Source organism: Camellia sinensis, chromosome 12 (assembly GCF_055761805.1).
Source record: "Camellia sinensis isolate YWXY chromosome 12, ASM5576180v1, whole genome shotgun sequence".
Lineage (NCBI taxonomy): Eukaryota > Viridiplantae > Streptophyta > Magnoliopsida > Ericales > Theaceae > Camellia > Camellia sinensis.
Genome location: NC_138972.1, coordinates 74601102 through 74621270, shown reverse-complemented (window position 1 = coordinate 74621270; position 20169 = coordinate 74601102). Strand labels below are relative to the sequence as shown.

The 20169-nt window shown below is 41.4% G+C and overlaps 1 protein-coding gene across 1 annotated transcript; it reads left to right on the top strand.

The window, feature by feature from the left end:
• Positions 1-13731: 13731 nt before the first annotated feature.
• Positions 13732-18091, top strand: LOC114266770 (membrin-11). Its single transcript, XM_028207690.2, has 4 exons — positions 13732-14063; positions 15742-15862; positions 15969-16118; positions 17779-18091. Exons 1-4 carry the CDS (start codon positions 13807-13809, stop codon positions 17941-17943), a joined length of 693 nt encoding a protein of 230 aa, XP_028063491.2. The 5' UTR covers positions 13732-13806; the 3' UTR covers positions 17944-18091.
• Positions 18092-20169: the final 2078 nt, after the last annotated feature.

Genomic DNA, 20169 nt, shown 5'->3' with positions numbered 1-20169 from the left:
AGAAGAGGAGTGCCCCAGAGGAAGCCGCAGATGAGTCTGGGGCCAAGAGGGCTAAGGTGGCCCCAACTGAGGTGGAGGTCCCTGTGGCCAAGGACGCCCCAGAGGTGGTGGAGATCATCCCAACGGTGGAGGTTGTGGAGATTGCTCCATCAGTGCAAGTGGAGGCTGGGCTGACTGAGGCGGTGCCAAACGGAAGGGAACAGGTCCAGAAGAGGCCTGACCCCCAGGAAGGAGGGGTTCGTCTGGCTACGGCGATCTATCATGCGCGCGCGGTAGTTGGAAGGTTGGAGGGAGAAGAAGGTCCAGCCAGGGCGGGGGCAGACCGCCTGGTGAAGATTGTGGAGGAGACAGCTCTACGCGCGGTATCAGGATATAATGAGGCTGACCTGCTGAGGGGGTTATGCTCCGCCCAAATGGAGGTAACTACCTTGGCAGGGGCCCTCCTTAGGAAGGTAGGGACTGCCAAGTTAAAGGCTGAGGAGGCCAGGGCCCAGTTGGCCAAATTGAAGAAGGACAGTGCCGACTGGAAGACTGCCCATGCTGATCTGCCAGCAGTCAAGTTAGAGCTGGAGGATACACGCCGTAAGGTCGTGTCGCTCGAGTTCCAATTGGCTGGTGAACAGAAAAAGTTGGAAGAGTCTGAAAGGGCCTGCGCCGTGGCAGTCGAGCGGCATGAAGAGGCCATGATCAGCAATGAAGAGCTGGTCAGGCAAAAGGATGAAGCAGATTCCAGAATTGGAGATCTGTTGAAGGAGTTGGGGGAGGAGCGCGCCAGAGCAGAGGAGGAGAAGGGGAGGCTTCTGAAGGAGTGGGAAATAGAGAAGGCGAAGGCGGTGGCGGAGCTGGAGAGTCTGAAGAGGGGGGTGGAAGAGGAGAGGGCGACGGCGGCTGCTGAAAGGGGGGCCCTGCGAAGAGAGCTGGACGAGGAGAGGGCGAAGGCGGCGTCTGAAAGGGCGGCCTACCCTGATCTGTGCGTCGCAGCAGTGGAGCAATATAAAGGGTCCCCCGAATTTCAGATGGTGGTAGACGCCGCTGTCGCTAGGAGTCTGGCTGGGAAGAGTCTAGGGGGGTGGGCCCATCAAGGAAGACTGCTGGAGGTAGGACAGAGGCAGAGGTGATTGAAAGCTTCCAGCAGTCAGACTTCTACAAGCACGAAATGGCCGAGTTCTGGGACAGCGGTTGGAAGATGTTCAAGCGCAGAGCTGAAGAGCTGTTCCCACACTTGGACCTTAGTAGTGTAACGATAGGTGAAGATGATGTGGCCCAGACCCCCCTGGACGAAGGCATTGAAGAAGAAGATCTAGCGTCTAGCGAGGAGGAGTAGCCAAGGAGGAGAAGAGGTGGGCGTGCTCTGTGTTTGTGTGTTTTTTTTTTTTTTTTTTTTTGTAATGAACTTGTGAACACATTGTAAAGGAATGAGTGAATGAATGAATGTATGAAGAATTTAATTGTAATAAATTTGTATACAAAGGTTATGTTGTTTATGTTGCCAGTTGAATTTTGTTTATTTTGTTTATTTTGCTTATGTTGCCAAAATGAATGAAGTGTTGTTATAAAAACTGGTCATAAAGATTAGGTCAATAAAAATATCGTGTAAAGTGAAAGTTAAAAGTTCCTCCATGCGGAGTGTGATTGGAGTTGTATGAAAATTGAAAGAATAATAGTGTTTGACTGAGAAATTGGAGTAGGAAATTGGCGAGAGGCGGGTTGCAAATTGTAACTAAACAGTTAATTGTAAGCTGGAAGAGGTGGCAAATAATCTGATTAGTGAATGAAATACGTGAGAGCATGTTTAGAATTTAACTAGGTAAAAATGTGGTCCTGGAATTGTGAAGAAGCTTCAAAATGTGACTAAGTGTTCAAAATGTGGCTGAGGTTGTTGAAGTGCTCAGTCTGGCTGAGGCTTTGAAGTGCTCGGTCTGGCTGAGGCGTTTGAAGTGCTCGGTCTGGCCGAGGCTTTGAAGTGCTCAGTCTGGCCGAGACTTTGATGTGCTCCGTCTGGCCGAGGCTTTTGAAGTGCTCGGTCTGGCTGAGGCGTTTGAAGTGCTCGATCTGGCCGAGGCTTTGAAGTGCTCCGTCTGGCCGAGGCTTTTGAAGTGCTCGATCTGGCTGAGGCGTTTGAAGTGCTCGATCTGGCCGAGGCTTTGAAGTGCTCAGCCTGGCTGAGGCGTTTGAAGTGCTCAGCCTGGCTGAGGCGTTTGAAGTGCTTGGTCTGGCCGAGGCTTTGAAGTGCTCGGTCTGGCCGAGGCTTTGAAGTGCTCGGACTGGCCGAGGCTTTGAAGTGCTCGGTTTGGCCGAGGCTTTGAAGTGCTCGGACTGGCCGAGGCTTTGAAGTGCTCGGTCTGGCCGAGGCTTTGAAATGCTGCAAGTGAAAAAGTTATGGGAGCGACATAGAGACAGTTGAATTATGAAAGCCGAGGTCACCAGTCGGAGTTTGCATTATGTATAGAAGGGAAATACAACAATATTGACAAATACAAAAGTATGCATTTATTGATAGTAACGCTTCAAGTGTTCCGCATTCCATGGATGGGGCAGGTCTCGGCCTTCCATGTCTTGAAGTCGGTAAGTGCCTGGTCGTGGCCGGGCTTTCACAACGTAGGGCCTCTCCCATTTGGCTGCTAGTTTGCCCTCGGTTGGATTCTTTGTGGCAAGAGTCACTTCTCGTAAGACAAGGTCCCCTACGGAGAACTCTCGCGGTCGAACTCGGCGGTTGTAGTGTGTTCTCATTTTCTGCTGGTACGAAGCCAATCTGACAGCAGCGGTCTCTCTGAGCTCTTCGACGAGGTCTAAGTCTGTTCGATGGAGTTCTTCGGCTGCGGCCAGGTCCGGATGTAAAACCCTGGGAATGGGCAAACCGACTTCAACCGGAATAACCGCCTCAGCGCCATATGTTAAGCGAAAAGGGGTTTCACCAGTGGGAGTGCGAGCAGTGGTTCGGTAAGCCCAGAGTACATTTGGTAGTTCCTCAGCCCAGAGGCCTTTAGCAGCTTCGAGCTTGGTTTTGATGATTTTCAGAAAGGAACGGTTGGTGACCTCAACTTGGCCGTTTGCTTGGGGGTGACCGGGGGAGGAAAAACATGGTTGAATCTCGAGATCTGCACAAAATTTTCTGTACTTCGCGTTATCGAACTGTTTGCCATTGTCAGAGATAATGGCTTGAGGGATGCCAAATCGGCAAATGATCGATTGCCAGATAAACCTGGTGGTGTTCCGCTCGGTGATTGTGGCCAGGGGTTCAGCCTCGACCCACTTAGTGAAGTAATCAATGGCGACAATCGCGAACTTGGTCTGGCCTCGACCGGTGGGAAGTGGACCAACCAGGTCGATCCTCCACTTGGCAAACGGGTAAGGGCTGCAGAGTGTGATTAACTTTGTAGGAGGAGCATGAGGGATGTTGGCAAAGCGTTGACATTTATCGCATTTGAGCACGAAGTCGTTCGCATCCTGATTAAGAGTTGGCCAAAAATATCCAGTACGGAGTATCTTCTGGGCAAGGGACCTGCCACCTGAGTGATTACCACAAATTCCCTCATGGATTTCCTGTATTACATAAGTTGCTTGCGTTGGATTGAGGCACCGTAGATATGGCCGGGAGAAACCGCGCTTGTACAATATACCGTCGACAATGACGTAATTGGACGCTCGGGATCGGACTTTGGCAGCCTGCTGCTGGTCATCTGGGAGTGCTCCTGTGGTCAAGAATAGGAGAATGTCGGATGCCCAAGGGATGGGTTCGTTTTGGATGTATTGTACAGCTTACAGATCGGGTGAAATGGCTGGGTGGTGTAGATATTCGACGCGGACATCATGGCTGAGAGTAGGATGGTCAGCAGAGGCCAACTGAGCCATCTCATCTGCTTTGGAGTTTTTCGCCCGAGGAATGTGCCTTATGTGGAAGGTATTGAAGAGGCGAGCAAGGGGGAGTGCCAGGTCCCTGTAAGCTCGCATCGTGTCTTCCTTGGCATCAAAGTCCCCCGTCATCTGACCGACGACGAGTTGGGAGTCGCTGAATACTCGGAGGTGGCTGACCCCTATATCCTTGGCAAGGTGGAGTCCTGCTATTAATGCCTCGTACTCGGCTTCATTGTTGCTTGCCTCAAACAAGAAACGGAGGGCACATTTGAAGTAGCCGCCCTCAGTGGAGGTAAGGATGAGGCCGGCACCACTTCCTTCTCTTCGGGACGAACCGTCGACATTAAGAGTCCAAGAATGAGGATCTTCTGGCTCTGTTGGAGTGGGTAGGGGCGGAGGTGTTGTGGTTGGGGTCGGCTTGGTGAACTCCATGATGAAGTCAGCTACAGCCTGCCCCTTAATTGCTGTCCGAGGGCGGTAAGAGATGTCGAACTGGCTGAGTTCTACGGACCACTACATCAGTCTACCTGAGAGTTCTGGTTGCTGCATGACCTTCTTCAGGGGCTGGTCGGTGAGGACCATTATGGAGTGAGCTTGGAAGTATGGGCGGAGTCGTCTGGAGGCAATGACCAAGGCCAGGGACAGTTTTTCCAGCAAGGGGTAGTTCTGCTCCGCGCCCCTGAGAGCCCGACTGATGTAATAGACCGGCCGTTGGATTGAGCCTTCTTCTCTGAGGAGAGCTGCATTGACTACGGTTCCCGATACTGCTAGGTAGAGGAAGAGGGGTTCGCCCGTGATTGCTTAGGAGAGAATGGGGGGTTGGCCATGCATTGCTTTAACTGTTGGAAGGCCTCTTCGGATTCAGCTGTCCATTCAAAAGTCTGCCGAAGAACTTTGAAGAAGGGCAAGCACTTATCTGTCGCATGGGAGATGAAGCGGTTGAGGGCCGCCACTCGGCCCGTGAGTCTCTGAACCTCTTTGACCGTCCTAGGCAACTGCATCTCAACCAAGGCCTTGATCTTCTCAGGGTTAGCTTCGATGCCGCGCTGACTGACCATAAAGCCTAAAAATTTGCCAGACCCTACGCCGAAGGCGCACTTCTCTGGGTTGAGCTTCATCTGGTACTTGCGCAAGGTGGCGAAGGTCTCACGTAAGTCAGTAAGGTGATCGGAGGAGTATTTGCTTTTGACTAGCATGTCGTCGACGTAGACTTCCATATTCCGACCTATTTGGTGATGGAAAACGGCGTTAACCAGCCGCTGATAAGTGGCCCCAGCATTCTTCAATCCGAACGGCATTACACAGTAGTGGTAGGTACCTCGGTCGGTAATAAATGATGTGTGCTCCCGATCAGATGTGTGCATCAGGATTTGGTTGTACCCAGGAAGGCATCCATGAAGCTGAGCATTTGATGCCCGGCTGTGGCGTCGACCAGCAGATCTATGCGGGGAAGGGGGTAGCTGTCTTTGGGACAAGCTCGGTTCAGGTCAGAGTAGTCGACACAGAGCCGCCATTTGCCATTGTGTTTGCGGACGAGGACCACGTTGGACAACCACCTAGGATAGTCCACGTTTTTGATGAATTGGGCCTCGAGGAGTTTGTCAACTTCGCCGGCTATAAGGGTGTTGCGCTCCGGATGGAAAATGCGTTGCTTCTGGCGGTGGGGTCGAAAGTGGGGTTCGATGCTGAGGCGATGGGTTATGAAGGAGGGGTCGATGCCTGGCATGTCCGAATGGGTCCAGGCGAATACTTCTCTGTGCTCGGTCAGGAGAGCAGTAAGGTCGGCCTTGGCTTGGGAAGGTAATTGGCTGCCAATCTTGGCGGTTTTGATTGGGTTTATGGGATCAATGTTAACTTCAACAAGTTCCTCTACAGGTTCACCTCTGACGAGCTCGTCCTCGTCTCGGACGTCAAGCCCTTCAATGATCATGGCTTCTTTTAGCTTGACTTCTTTGAGTGAGGCGACATAACACTCCCTGGCCACGGTCTGTTCTCCTTTGACAGTTCCGACACCGAGATCGGTAGGAAATTTGATGGCAAGATGATATGTAGATGTGATGGCTTGGAAGGCGTTGAGGGCTATGCGGCCAAGGATAATGTTGTAAGCAGAGGGGCAGTCGACCACAGGAAAGGTGAGCAACTTAGTGGTCTGCCGCGGGTGCTCGCCAATGGTGATAGGTAGATCGATGGAGCCGATGGAGGTCACACGGTCGCCGGTGAAGCCGACCAAAGGGGTTTGGAGAGGAGACAAGCTTTCTTCCCCAATCTTGAGCTGGCGGAAGCAATTGAGGAAGATAATGTCTGAAGAGCTGCCGTTGTCTATGAGGACTCGTCTGACTTTGTAGTTGGAGAGGATGGCGGAAATGACAAGGGGGTCATCATGTGGGTAACGGACTCCTGCACAGTCAGTGTCGGTGAAGGTGATGGGCTCGATCCATTATTTTGACTGTTTGGGAGGTCGGTCCACCGTCGCCACTGCTTTGTCTGAGCCCTGCCTGATTTTTCTGAGTTCTGCTTTCTGAGCCGAGCGGGATGGTCCCCCGCAAGCAAGACCGCCTGAAATAACTCGAATTTCTCCGACCGGTGGAGGGGGATTACCAGGAGGCCGAGGTTGTGGTGGTGGGCGATCGTGGCCTTGGTTAGGTGGGGCTTGATTGCGGGGTGGTGTTTGCTGGCGATTGTTCCTGGTGAGGTCGGTTCTTTGCCTCTGTGGAGGGTGGGTGTTTGTGAATCGGCTGAGGCGGCCCTGGCGTATGAAGGTCTCGATCTGATCTTTGAGGTTAATACACTCGTCGGTGGTATGACCATGGTCTTGGTGGAAAACGGCAGTATTTAGACTGATCTTTTCGGGTGGAAGGGTTTCGTGAAGGTAGGGGCCATTTGAGGGGGTAATCCCGCTGGATCTGATTGAGGACGTGCTCCATAGGGGAGTTCAGAGGTGTGTATCGCTCAAACCGACCGGGCGGTCGGCTAGGAGTCGACCGGTCGGCACGGGGGGGTCGGTCATTATAGTGGGGTGTTTGGCTATTATACTGGGCGGCTCTGGGTTCGGAGTCTTTCCTCTTGTCTCTAGGGATCGGATGTTTAGGGGTGGGCTCTTGCCGAGCGGCCAGGGAATCTTCAGCATTCATGTACTTCTGGGCTTTGGATAGTAAAGCTGCCATGGTGGTTGGAGGGTTTTTGGAGAGAGAGAAAAGGAAATCCGACGACCGCAGGCCGGCCATGAAGGCGGTGAGGATGACCTTGTCGTCATTCTCCGCTACTTGAAGGGCCTCGGTGTTGAAGCGGGTGACGAAGCTGTGGAGCGACTCCCCCTCGGTCTGACGAATGTTTAGGAGTTGAGTGCCTGGGCGTCTCTGACGCTGGGCCCCGATGAAGTGGCTCAGGAAAGAGTCACTGAGGTGTTGGAAGGTGGAAACGGAGTCCGCCGGTAACTGGCTAAACCACAATCGAGCTGATCCTTTTAGTGTCACTGGAAAAGCTCGACACATGATCTCGTTAGGAAAAGCATGGAGGATCATGAGGGTGCGGTAGGTTTCCAGATGGTCGACTGGGTCTGTCGTGCCATCGAAGGAGTCAATGGTAGGCATTTTGAACTTGGCGGGCAACGGTTTGTCGCGGATGGAGGCAACAAAAGGCGAGTTGGCGGTGGCTGAGGGCTTGTGCTGGATGTTCTGCATGACCCCTTGTAGTTGGAGTTTCATAGCTCGGAGTTCTGCGTCCCAGAGGGGAATGTTGTCGCCATGGTCGGTCAATGGGGGCTGGACACTGCTGGCTTCCCCCTCAGGGGCTAGTGGCACGACTGGCGGGCGTGGAGACGGAGGTGGTAGGCTCATATGTGGAGGAGGAGGGGGTTGTAAACCTTCTGGGTTGGGGGGGAAGGGGTGGTGGGGCAGTGGGGTCCGGGGTTCTTTCCTGGTTGGGTGGAATGTCCGGGGGTGGAGCAGGGAGGTTTCTTTGGAGCAAAGCATTGATCAGGGCCTGGTTTTGCTCGGCCATGCGGTTAATACTGTTGGTAAGTTCGATGATGTACTGTGGTGGGTTGTTTGGATGGGAAGGGTCTGTTTGATGATCGGTGGTATTATGGTGGGAGGCCATGGACCTAGTCGTGACCATACACCTGGACGGGTGAGAGGAAAAAGGTAATAGTGAGAAAGGAGGGCTCCGGCGATAGCGAACACAACTAGCGCACGAATAAACCACAAGGTTCCCACAGACGGCGCCAACTGATGATGCTGTCCGTCCCGGGTGGATGGGTCGGTCTGGTCCAGGCTCTTCAGGTTCCGGTTTAGGATGATGATTCCGTCAAATGACCTGCATGCAAGTCCAAAGGGGAACGGGGCAGTCCCCCAGTGAACCCTCCGGCGTGAGAATTAGTAGAGGAAGCAGGAAATATAGAGAGAGAGATGGAGAGATAAAAAGCTTAACCTTCTTCTTGTCTTTCTATCATTGCTTATATCCTTTGGTAATCATTTCACTGCCCTTTGTGACGTGCCCCCCTTCCGCCGAAAGCCTGTGCCGTAGCTTACCTTGTTCAGGGTGAGGGGGCTCTGTCCCGACGGGGAGGTGTTGTCGTAATAAATGCTGTGATGGGATGCATTAATGGTGATGTGTTGTGGTAATAACTCTGCAGATCTTTGTCTGCTGATGTGGCCCGTGTTCCACCTGCCATGTGCCCAAATGCCATTGGCCCCCCATGTCTAGATGGTCTCCAGCTGTCCTGGGCTTTGCCAACCGGGTTATGCTATTGGTCCTAAGCAATGGGTTCGGGGTGGTTTGCTGTGGGCCGTGTGCCTCGTGGGCCTGTCCGTGTCAGACTTATAAATCAGAAATACCTGATATAAATGTAAACACTATTATAGAGTCAAGGAATGCTGTGTTTTTTGAACATGTATTTCCTTACAAGAAAGGACAGGAATTAAGTTCACAGAAAAGAACTTATGATTGTACACAAAGTCAAGAGACTAATGACAATCAAACACAAGAGACTAGTAATAGTCTCGACTAACAGGATTTAACTGATGATGAACCAAAAAGAAGTAAGAGAGCGAGAACATCAAAATCCTTTGGTCCAGATTTTCTGACATACCTGTTAGAAAATGAACCTCAAAGCTTTAAGGCAGCAATGACAGGTCCTGAAGCACCTTTGTGGAAAAAGGCTGTTAATAATGAAATTGAATCCATTATGCAAAATCATACTTGGGAATTGGTGGATCTTCTACCAGGTTCTAAATCTCTTGGACATAAATGGATATTCAAGAAAAAAATGAAAGCAGATGGTTCAATTGACAAGTATAAAGCAAGACTTGTAGTTAAAGGTTACAGACAAAAGGAAGGTTTGGACTATTTTGACACATATTCCCCTGTAACAAGAATAACTTCCATTCGCATGCTAATTTCTATAGCAACATTGTTTAATTTAGAAATATATCAAATGGATGTTAAGACAGCTTTCTTAAACGGTGATCTAAATGAAGAGATCTATATGGAGCAACCCGAAGGGTTTGTAGTATTAGGGCAAGAAAAGAAAGTTTGTCGACTTGTAAAATCCCTTTATGGATTAAAACAAGCACTTAAGCAATGTCATGAAAAATTTGATCATGCAATGCTTACTAATGGGTTTAAGATAAACGAATGTGACAAATGCGTCTATGTTAAAAACATTGACCAAGGATATGTCATAGTTTGTCTTTATGTGGATGGCATGCTTATCATTGGAAGCAGTCAAAACATGATCAAATCAACTAAGCAGATGCTTAACAAAAGATTTGATATGAAAGATATGAGGGTCGCAGATGTTATATTAGGAATGAAAATTACTAAAAGATCTGACGGATATGCATTATCTCAATCACATTATATTGAGAAAATTCTTGATAAATTTATCAAGGAAAATATGAATTTAGCTAGAACACCTGTAGACGTCAATCTTTATTTATCAAAAAATAAAGGTGATGCAGTGTCTCAGTTAAAATACTCCCAAATTATTGGAAGCCTAATGTACCTAATGAATTGTACTCATCCTGATATAGCTTATGCTATCAGTAAATTGAGTAGGTACACTAGTAACCCCGGAGAAGACCATTGAAAAGCGATTATTCGGGTTCTTAGATATCTAAGATTCACCCGTGATCATGGTTTGAACTTTACTCGATATCCAACAGTTCTTGAAGGTTATTGTGATGCAAATTGGATATCGGATACTAAAGATTCAAAATCCACAAGTGGATATGTCTTTGCTATGGGAGGCGCTGCTGTTTTTTGGAAATCCACGAAACAAACATGCATCGCACGATCCACAATGGAATCCGAGTTCATTGCTTTAGACAAAGCAGGAGAAGAAGCAGAATGGCTTCGTTACTTCTTAGAAGACATTCCAATGTGGCCAAAACCTGTGCCAGCTATTTGCATTCATTGTGATAGTCAATCTGCAATAGGCAGGGTACAGAATCATATGTATAACGGTAAGTCACGACATATTCGTCGTCGACATAATACCGTTAGGCAGTTGTTGTCAAATGAAATAATCTCTATAGATTATATAAAATCTAAAGAGAATATTGCAGATCCGTTAACAAAATGTTTGACAAAAGAGCTAGTGTATAGTTCATCGAAGGGGATGGGATTAAAGCCTATTACATAAGAGTCGTCATAATGGTAACCCTACTTATATGATTGGAGATCCCAAGAACTAAGTTCAAAGGGACAACTAAGTTATGTATGGCTCGCTAGAAATCACCAAGGGATTAAAAATTCCCTACCCATTCCTATGGTAAGAGTGATATCTGCAACACATGTTGTATGCAGAGGTATAAGGATAAGTTTTGCTTTTAATGATTACTTATATCTTGATCGAGGCAGGAAATCAAGACGAGTATAAAGAGTTACTCACAATAAGAATCACCTATATGAGTGTCGAACTGAGGCCGGTTCTATGAGAATGAAAGCGGCTACATTTTCTAGAAACACTCATGAAAACCAGGAGCGTTCAAGGCCAAAATGAACACAACAGTGAGAACCACGATGTGTTAGAAGATATTTTGTGTGAAATCTATTGTCTTGGCTTACACAAACGGCTAAACAATTCAAGGCATCGCGTCCATTGGTTAGCCAGTAAGTCCGATAGGTTATCACTAAGGAAGGTTCAAGGCCGAAAGCTACCTATCTTGATGCAAGATATTTTCGACTTATACTCTTTCGATAAAGTTTGCATATTGTTGCATTTCTATTGTCATCAAATTCCATTCACGTGGGGGATTGTTGGAAATAGTTATAAAATTCTGGATAAAACCAGAATTTTTTCCTAAGTTTGGTCTATTTTTTAAGTGGGCCCCGTGCGTCGATTTTCACGGGTCAAAGTGGTAACGCGTTCTATGCCGCGTTGTGATTCACGTGGTATATTTGGTTGCTCAAAACCATTACCGAGTGAATGGGAAATTGAAGCCAAAGTGTGCTCCATGGAAATGGAGTTTTGGTGGAAATTCTTTAAGGTTGTAAAATGGCTTGTCCCACATTGATTTGGTGAGAAGTTTTGAATAGGTTTATAAAGCTTGGGTTTGGTACTTGTGGTGTGCCCCAAGGGGTACCCAAGTGTTTTAGAGGGAGAGGTTATGGGCAAAATGGGCTAGACCCATTGGACCAAAAAATCACCACACGCGCGCGCCGCCACCGTCGCCGTCTGTCCGGCTGGGCTGGGCTTGGGCTTGGGTGCGTTGTGTTGGGCTTGTTCGGCCCAACACTAATCTTTTTGGGCCAAAAACATTTGAATATAATTTTATTTTTTGGTAAAATAAAATTCAAAATTCAAATTAAACCGGAAATAAACTGGTTTGGTTTTACTGTATATCCAAACAAGGCCCTTCCCGAAATAAACTAGTTTGGTTTTTAACATACATCCAAACAGGGCCCTTCCCGTTTTTGTATCTGTTTAAATTATGAACCCAACAGATTCAAATCTGTTTGAATTCAAAACCAACAGGTTTCATAACTGTTCAATTCAAAACCAACAGCCACCTTTACATCTATAAATAAACTAGCCTCCCATTTGGATTTTACTCCAATTTTCGTACTCCATCATCTGCTATAAATTTCTGCATTTTGTTGCATTTAATTTCTGAAAGAAAGAGTGTAAACACTTAGTGTGTTCGTAGGGCAAATAATTTGTAGTGCTGCTATTGTTTGTAGTAGATCATTTCATCCTGGGAGATAGACGTCCAAATTCTGAAAGCACCGTGGAGAGGACGAATCTGTCTTAAGGACACAGTGTCAAACATTGGACTTGATCAGATTATAATTCAAAGAAATTAAATCAAGTAAGTTATTTAATTTATTTTCAATGTTCTTCTTATTTATTTAAATCAGATTTTAATTTTGTTTTTGTAACAAAATAAAATCTGTTTTTATTTTATTTTTTTTATTTCGAGTTTGATTTTTGTAATCAAACAAATTCTCTCATTTCCTTTATTTCTTTATATTCTGGTTGTTGTTTAATACACAACAGAATTTAATTTGTTTAAATACAATAAAAATTGTCCTACAATATATATACAAATTGTTAAATTTGGACAATCAATATATCAGGTAATGATTTATGTTCATATCTCTACGTATATAGATATACATATATAGCTCAAAAATATTTGCAAGTTTAATTCAAAAAGAGAACAACAAGAAAATGAAGTGATAATAGTTAATTTATATGTTCTGTTAAGAAAAGTTAACGTGCATTTTAACTCACAGACTATGAACCTTATGTGATGATTTTTAAATATATAATTTGCACCCAACTCAAAATACAGGATAAAACTCTGCCCATTTTCAAACTTTCATTTATTTGCAGTGACATGGCAAGATTATATTGGATTGATGATGTGGTGTGGAACATTGGTACCACCTCAAGATTAACGATTTGATTTACGTAACATATAAGTAATTATTAAAAAAATAATATAATATGTTACTTTATAAACTTTACATATCAATTCTATTAATAGAAAAAAATAATAATATATAATAAAGTAATTTTTTGTGATGCTTTCATTTTTAATTAAAAATCTATTATTATTCTCATAAATTTTACAAATATACATTATTTTAGATATATTTTTTATTGAGTTAATTACACTCTTCACCCTTGTAATTTGATCTAAATTTTAATTTAATTTCTATAGTTTTAATTTGTACAATTTAATCTCTACACTTTAAGTCTAATTTTAATTTGACCATTCTGTCTAAATTTTTGTTAATTTTGTTTACATGTACACCTTAAAAAATTGATAAATATGTCAAAATTGTTAATTTTAATCTTTAATTTAGACAACCAAGCCAAATTAAAATTAGATTTAAAGTGTAGATGTGAAATTGTTAAGTAAAGCTGGTAAAAAAAAAAAAAAAAATTAATCATTAAACTCAGTATAGGTAGATATAACATATATATATATATATTTTTATTGAATTCAATAACTAAAATATTATTTTTTCTATTGATTTTACTTAATGAAAATAGAGAAATAATTTAAATTAAAAATAAATTTAAACTTAAAAATTTAACTTAACAAAACTAAAAATTTAATTTGTTATAAACTCATATCCTAATTTTTTTTTCCCCTAATTTTTTTTTTTTTTGATGATTTTGTAATGAAGCCGTGTGAAATCAGTAAGGCCATGTTTGTTTGGGTGGACATGAGATTGGGATTGGACTAATAGTCTAATAAAATTATTAATCCGATGTTTGATTAAACAATTAAAGTACGGACTAATTATTTTAAACTTGACTATTAGTTAAGATAGGATACATAATCCAACGGATTCGTAATCTTAGAACTATTAGTCATAGGAATGCTAATCCAATCCACCCAAACAAACATGGCCTAATTGTCCTTTAAAAATAACTTGTCATTGATCGGAGAGGAGCAGAACTGTTGCATAAACACAGGCCGGTTCTCTCTGGCTATGGAAGGAGGTGGAGGTGGGACATTGTCGGAGTTATACCAGAGCTCGAAGAGGTTGCTACTGAGAACTAGGGACAGCCTCGAGAGGCTCGAGCGCCTCGAGTTCTCCTCCTCCTCTTCCAATGGCGCCGCCGTGGACACCCCCGAACTCTCTTTCGCAATCAAGCGTGACATCTCTCAGATCCAATCCCTCTGCGCCGAGATGGACCGCCTTTGGCGCTCCGTCTCCGCCAAATCCCAGCGCGATCTCTGGAAAAGGTTTCAATTCTCTCGAAATCAACCTTTTTTATTCGATCTGTATGTTATTTGTTTGATTAATTCGAGTTTTGATTGTTTTTCTATTCCTAGGGTTTGAAATTAGTCTTGTATTGATGATATTCAGTAGGAAATGTTTTTGCAATTTATCTTCAATTTTCTTTCATCGCATTTTTCACTAGACTGTTGCGTAATTTGGTTTCTCCGTCTCTTGAATTTTAGGAACTGTGTAATTCTGTTGTATGCGTTTGTATGTACTAGAGGGTAATCACATGTAATTCTGTTGTATGGTTTCTCCGTCTCTTGAAACTTCAAACTTATAATGCATAGGAAAAAACCAAACAAACTTGGTATAGTCATCCATTATTAAGAGATAGTATTTACAGCCACTAAAAGATTCAATAGGAGCAGATACACAAACATCCATATTCACTACTTCAAAAGCAGCAGAAGTAGAAGAAACATATCCTCAGTACCCGGATGATTAGAGACATCCAAAACAGCAACCTTAGGTTTAACCACCCAAACTTTCTCCTTAATTGCAACTGTGTCAGCAGGCCTTTTTGGGCAGGAAACCTCACCATGCCCAAACACCAAACATGTAGTACAATTAGATGACTTCCAAGAATACCTCACCCCAATCTCAATACAACCTCCATTACTCACCATTAAATCAATATACTGGGGCAATTTAGAATGAACATCAATCTCAACACAAATACTAGCAAAACTAATTCTAGTGAAAGATTCAGTCATATTATCAGCATAAAGAGGCCTCCCCACAGCACTAGCTATATAACTCAGACTCTGCTCAGTCCAAAACTCCAAAGGAATGTTATAGAACTCGGCCCAAATAGGAATTTTTGACAGCTGATCCTTCTCCAAATTCAGCAAACGTTCCCACTTCGTAAGAATAAAGAGTTTACCCCCAAAGTGCCAAGGACCTGAAACAAAAAGAAGAAAAATCCCTTGTCACTAGACAGTAGGTCAACCAACCCAAATTCAGCCCATATCCACAGCAGGAAATGACAGCCTCTTATCAAGGAAATAACCAACAGCACAATTTTTCCCACAGCAGTTAAAAAAAATCTTATTCTGCCAAGGGAGGGAGGGCTGGAGAAATTTATCCAATCTACCCTGTGCTGGCCTGTGCACAACCATACCTTTCCCTTCATGGACTGATTTTACCTCCAACCTCACCTTCAAATATTTTAAACTGTTTACATGCTTCTCTAACCACCAAAAGCATGACTGGTTAGTTCAAAATGAATTATATGGCATAATGGACTGACTGAATTCAAATGAGATGACTAGCACCCTATCCAAAAATTAACTTTTCTGCATTTTAAATGCATGCAAAGAAAGTGAAAGCCTAAATTATCATGCTTTTCTTCACCTTAAAATGAAAGGTGTAATTAGATGCAACCACTGCATGGGCTATTTTCATGCAAATGATGTCACCAAACAAGTCTAGGCTTTAGGAGAGAAAAACCTAATAAAGTTATCTTTCACTTGCATGAATACACTAATTATAATTAGTTGGTTTCTTACAAAGTTATTTACCGTTTCCTTTGACAAGGATTTATAGTTCTTAGGAATTTGGTCTTATATTCTAACTGCTATTACAATTTGATGGTTGTATACTGTTGCTCAATGCATTGATATTCTTTTGTTGACACAGGAAAGTTGAACAAGTTGCTGAAGAGGCTGACTCATTGAAAGAAAGTCTGGATAAGTACTTCTTACGGAATCAGAGACAGACCCAAGAAGCTAGAGAGAGGGCTGAACTGCTTGAAAGAGCTGTGAGCGATATTTTACCTCTTTGATATATTTAGCTGTCAGTTTTTATCTGTTGGTCTTCACACATTATTAAACCTCACCATCTAATTTGTTTGCTATATGTTTCAGAATGGGGAATCATCTCATGTATTGAGAATCTTCGATGATGAAGCGCAAGCAATGCAATCTGCCCGTTCCTCAGCCAGAATGCTGGAAGAGTCTTATGCAACCGGAGTGGCCATTCTTTCCCAATATGCTGGCCAAAGGGAGCACTTGAAGGTATCTGTAACAAAGCAATTGCTATACATGCTCCACACTCTCACATTTATTAATGAGTATCTATTTTGATGTTAATATCGCAAGAACATCCAGCTGTAGGGTCTGTATTTGTGTACTATTAATGGTCACAAAGAGTCTAAAGACTACAAACTTGCAAGAAGGTACTTCTTGGGATTGGAACCAACAACTTATCTTGTGGTTGAGTGGCTGTTTGTATACCTCCTTTATTAGGTTGAAAGCATGGGGGTAGGGAACCAAGGTGTCCAATGTAAATTTCTTCTGAATGATTTCTACAGTTTTTAAGTCAAAAGCTAATAAAAACTTTTGCATTAAAATGCAGTGTAAATATGGTTTGCTAATTCGGAATGCATCCACTTCTCCATGTGCATAGTTAGTAAATGAAAGTTGGATCAATTTTTGTTTCTCAAAGATTTTATTCGGTCTGTTGTAGTGATTCTAAATTGTGGAGTGGGGCTGAGAGGCACTGCATAATTCTCAAAACAATGTTACTTTTTATTTTTTATTTTTCCATATAAGTTGATTCATAGCATAAATTCAATTTTGTGAAACTAAACCAAAATTTTAAGTTCTGGAAGGGAGTTTTGAACTAGGAAAATGATGGCCCAATTCTGGAGGGTATTTTTATGTTTTATATTCTTTAGTTTTGCTGGTGCTCTTTTACAGATTTACAGTGACTTGATCTCTAGAAGCTTGGTTTTGTTTTTAGTTTGTTCTGTTTGTTCTTTTTCCTTGGAACTATCGACTCTGAACCATATTTGGGAAAGGATTTTTTTAGCTTTTTGGGCTAAAATCCACAAAAAGACAAAATAGGTTAAAATAGTCAATTAGACAAAATGTCACATCAAACTCATAATCATTTCATTTTTTCTCTCACAAACATCACATCCAACTACAAAAAAATCCAACCCTCTTTCTAAACACAAATATTTTAACCTACTAAAATAGTCAAAAACTAAAATAGCCAATTAAAATAGTCAACTTTCTAAACGAGGCCTTTATATCTAGCCTTTTCCCCTAATATCCTTGTCACATTCTGGCAATGCTTTACCCTAATATCCTTATCACTTTGTTGTGCTCCCCTGCTGCTGATTCAGGGTTATGTTATATTATTTTTATCAAAAAGTCTATGCACACAGACAATACCTGACACAAAATGCACAGATGTGAGACAAAATGTTCAACAACTATAGATGCGAACATTTGGGTGACATATGTCCTGTTCTGTGCAAAATTCTTTCTGTGAGCATAGCATAGCTGTGTTTCTATTACTACCTTTTTTTGATCAGCATGTTTCTATTGCTACCTGTTTTCCTTCTCCTGTGTGCCTTGTTATAGATGGTGAAGATGAATGGTACCCACTCCCTTTGTTTTTAGTTTAAGGCTGTGTTTGGATCCTTCACTTTTCCTTCCCCTTTTTTTTTTTTGTGCTTCCACAAGTCTCTTCTAATGTCCTTGATCCAAACACAGTTTTACAAGTTTGTATAGAAATACATGCTGAAGAATGGCAGGAAGAGTTGGTTTTTGTCCTGTGTTCTGCAGTGATATTTCTGCATGATGGCATTTGTTATTGCATTCAGTTCAGTGTATGAATCGGATTTTAAACACCTGACTAATGTTAAACTTGTATTTTTGGGTGCAGAGAGCACAACGAAAGGCACTGGATGTACTCAACACAATCGGATTATCAAATTCCGTGTTAAGGGTGATTGAGAGGCGTCTTCGGGTTGATACATGGATTAAATATGTTGGCATGGCTTTGACAATCATCATCATGATTGCCTTGTGGAGGTGGAAACAACAGTAGTAGTCCTTGTGATTCATGTCTGTTCTTTTTGAAAGGTTAATGAGGTTGTGAGATGCATTTGAATGACAAAAGCTTAAACTGAAAATAAATGACTTAACTGAAAATAGCAGAGAAGAAATGAAAAAGTTAATATGCCATGTTTTGTGAATTATACTTGTGTTTTGACTGTTAATGTTCATTGATTTTTTTTTTGTTATTATTATTATTTATTTTGAGGAAGAAAAGTGCATTGATGTTGATTGTTTTGAAAGTTTTGAACTTTGAAAAATGTAGAGGATATCTATGTAGAGATGAAAATGGCCTGCAATTTGGATGGAAAATGCCCAATTAATAATGTAGTATGGAACTCTTATTCTACACATTTCTGTGTGTTTTAATTGACAGTGACACCATACATAGCACATCATCCACTTTTTAGCCACTATGTGTGATGATGGATCTTGAAAAACAGAGGGTGATGACACATTTGTAGACAACAACGGCTTGCATGGGGAGTTGACCTATAAGATAATTAATTGATGAGATATAATAATCAACTTTGTGAAATCGAAAGTGGTGTATACAAATAGTTTCATACATTTTCATTTACAATGCCAGTGTGTTTAGTTTTAATTTTTTGAAAATTAAGTTTTTTTTTTTTTTTGTATTTTTTAGTTTTTAGTTAATATTTTTAAAATTTTAAGTAATTTTTTTACTTTTTTAGATGCACCTTACTTAGATGTATCTAAATAGTAAAATATTTGTGAAAAAATGTTTTAAAAAATTAATAAATACGCAAAAATACAAAAAATGTATTGAAATTTTGTATTTTTGGGTATTTAGTGTATTTTTTAAATATTATTTTCACAAATATTATACTTTTTAAGTGTATTTATGTTAGGTGTGTCTAAAATCTAAAAAGAATTGCTTAAAATATTAAAAAAATTTATTTAAAATATTAAAATACGAAAAATAAAAAAGTAGAATTTTTTAAAAACTGGAACCAAATAATAAGTTACAATGAAAGGATTATAAAAATGCATATATCATTATGTGTAGAATTGTAAATGGGCCGGGCTGAGTTGAGTTTTGTAATACCCGAGCTTAACTAGTTTGTTTATCGAGTTCGGAAATTCAGCTTGAGTTTAGTTCGAAAATTCATTCGCTTGTTAATACTAACCAAGCTCTAGCTCGGAATGAAATTTGATAATTTATTATTATTGTTTATATTATTTAAATAAATAATAAATGAGCTGAGTTTATTTGAGTTAGAGCTCGACTCATTTATTAAACGAACTAAGTCAATTAGCTCATGAACAATTCAATTTATTTACAGTTTTAATTGTGTACAAGTGTTTTATACAATCTTTTTTATTAGCAAATTTATTTGTAGTTTTTACTTTTTTTCGAGGCAAAACAAAAGTTGGAATTTATTTTTACAATTATGTGAAGTGAACAGTTATGTTGCTGTGACCACTTGTTTTGCTTTTTCAAAAGTATTTACAACAATTGTGATAAGTATGAAAATTTGTCATATGAAAATATCAATCTGGCTTTGATATTTAAAACTCTACAAACATATTCTGTTTTATTCATAAACTGCAAGCTTTTGCACACATGATTATAAAATAAATATTAATTATAAAGTAAATATTTTATTAGATTATATGTAAATTTCCTTTTTATGTGACATGATTTTTATCTCACATAATTACAGTGAGATTGAGCTTAACATGTCTTGATCATGTGATGATCAAGTGAAGTTCCAAGCAATCCATCAACTCACACTTTTGGGTAGTAATTTGTGGAGGAAAATAAAATATAAAAAAATATAAATAAAATGTAAATTAATTTTTTTCTTCTATATTTTATCTATAAATCATTATTCAAATCTTAGATATAAATCCAATCTTTAAAAAAAATCTTAAATACAAACACAATTAAGAGATTTTAGATAAGAAATTTTAAAATTATTTTAGTTAACATCATCATAAGAGACAATATTATATTATAAAAATAAAATTATATCTCACGCGAACTACTATAAATTATTTAATTAACTTTATTATTTGAATCATGATAAAAAAAGGATAGTCGGTGGTAAGTTCATTATTATGAGAATATGGCATTTAGTCCAATAATTAATCTTTTATGAAAATAAGTATATAATTAATGAAATTGTTTGGTGAGAAAGACATTATTATTTTGAAGATTTTTTTTCTCATTTTTATCTCATTGTCGTTAGAT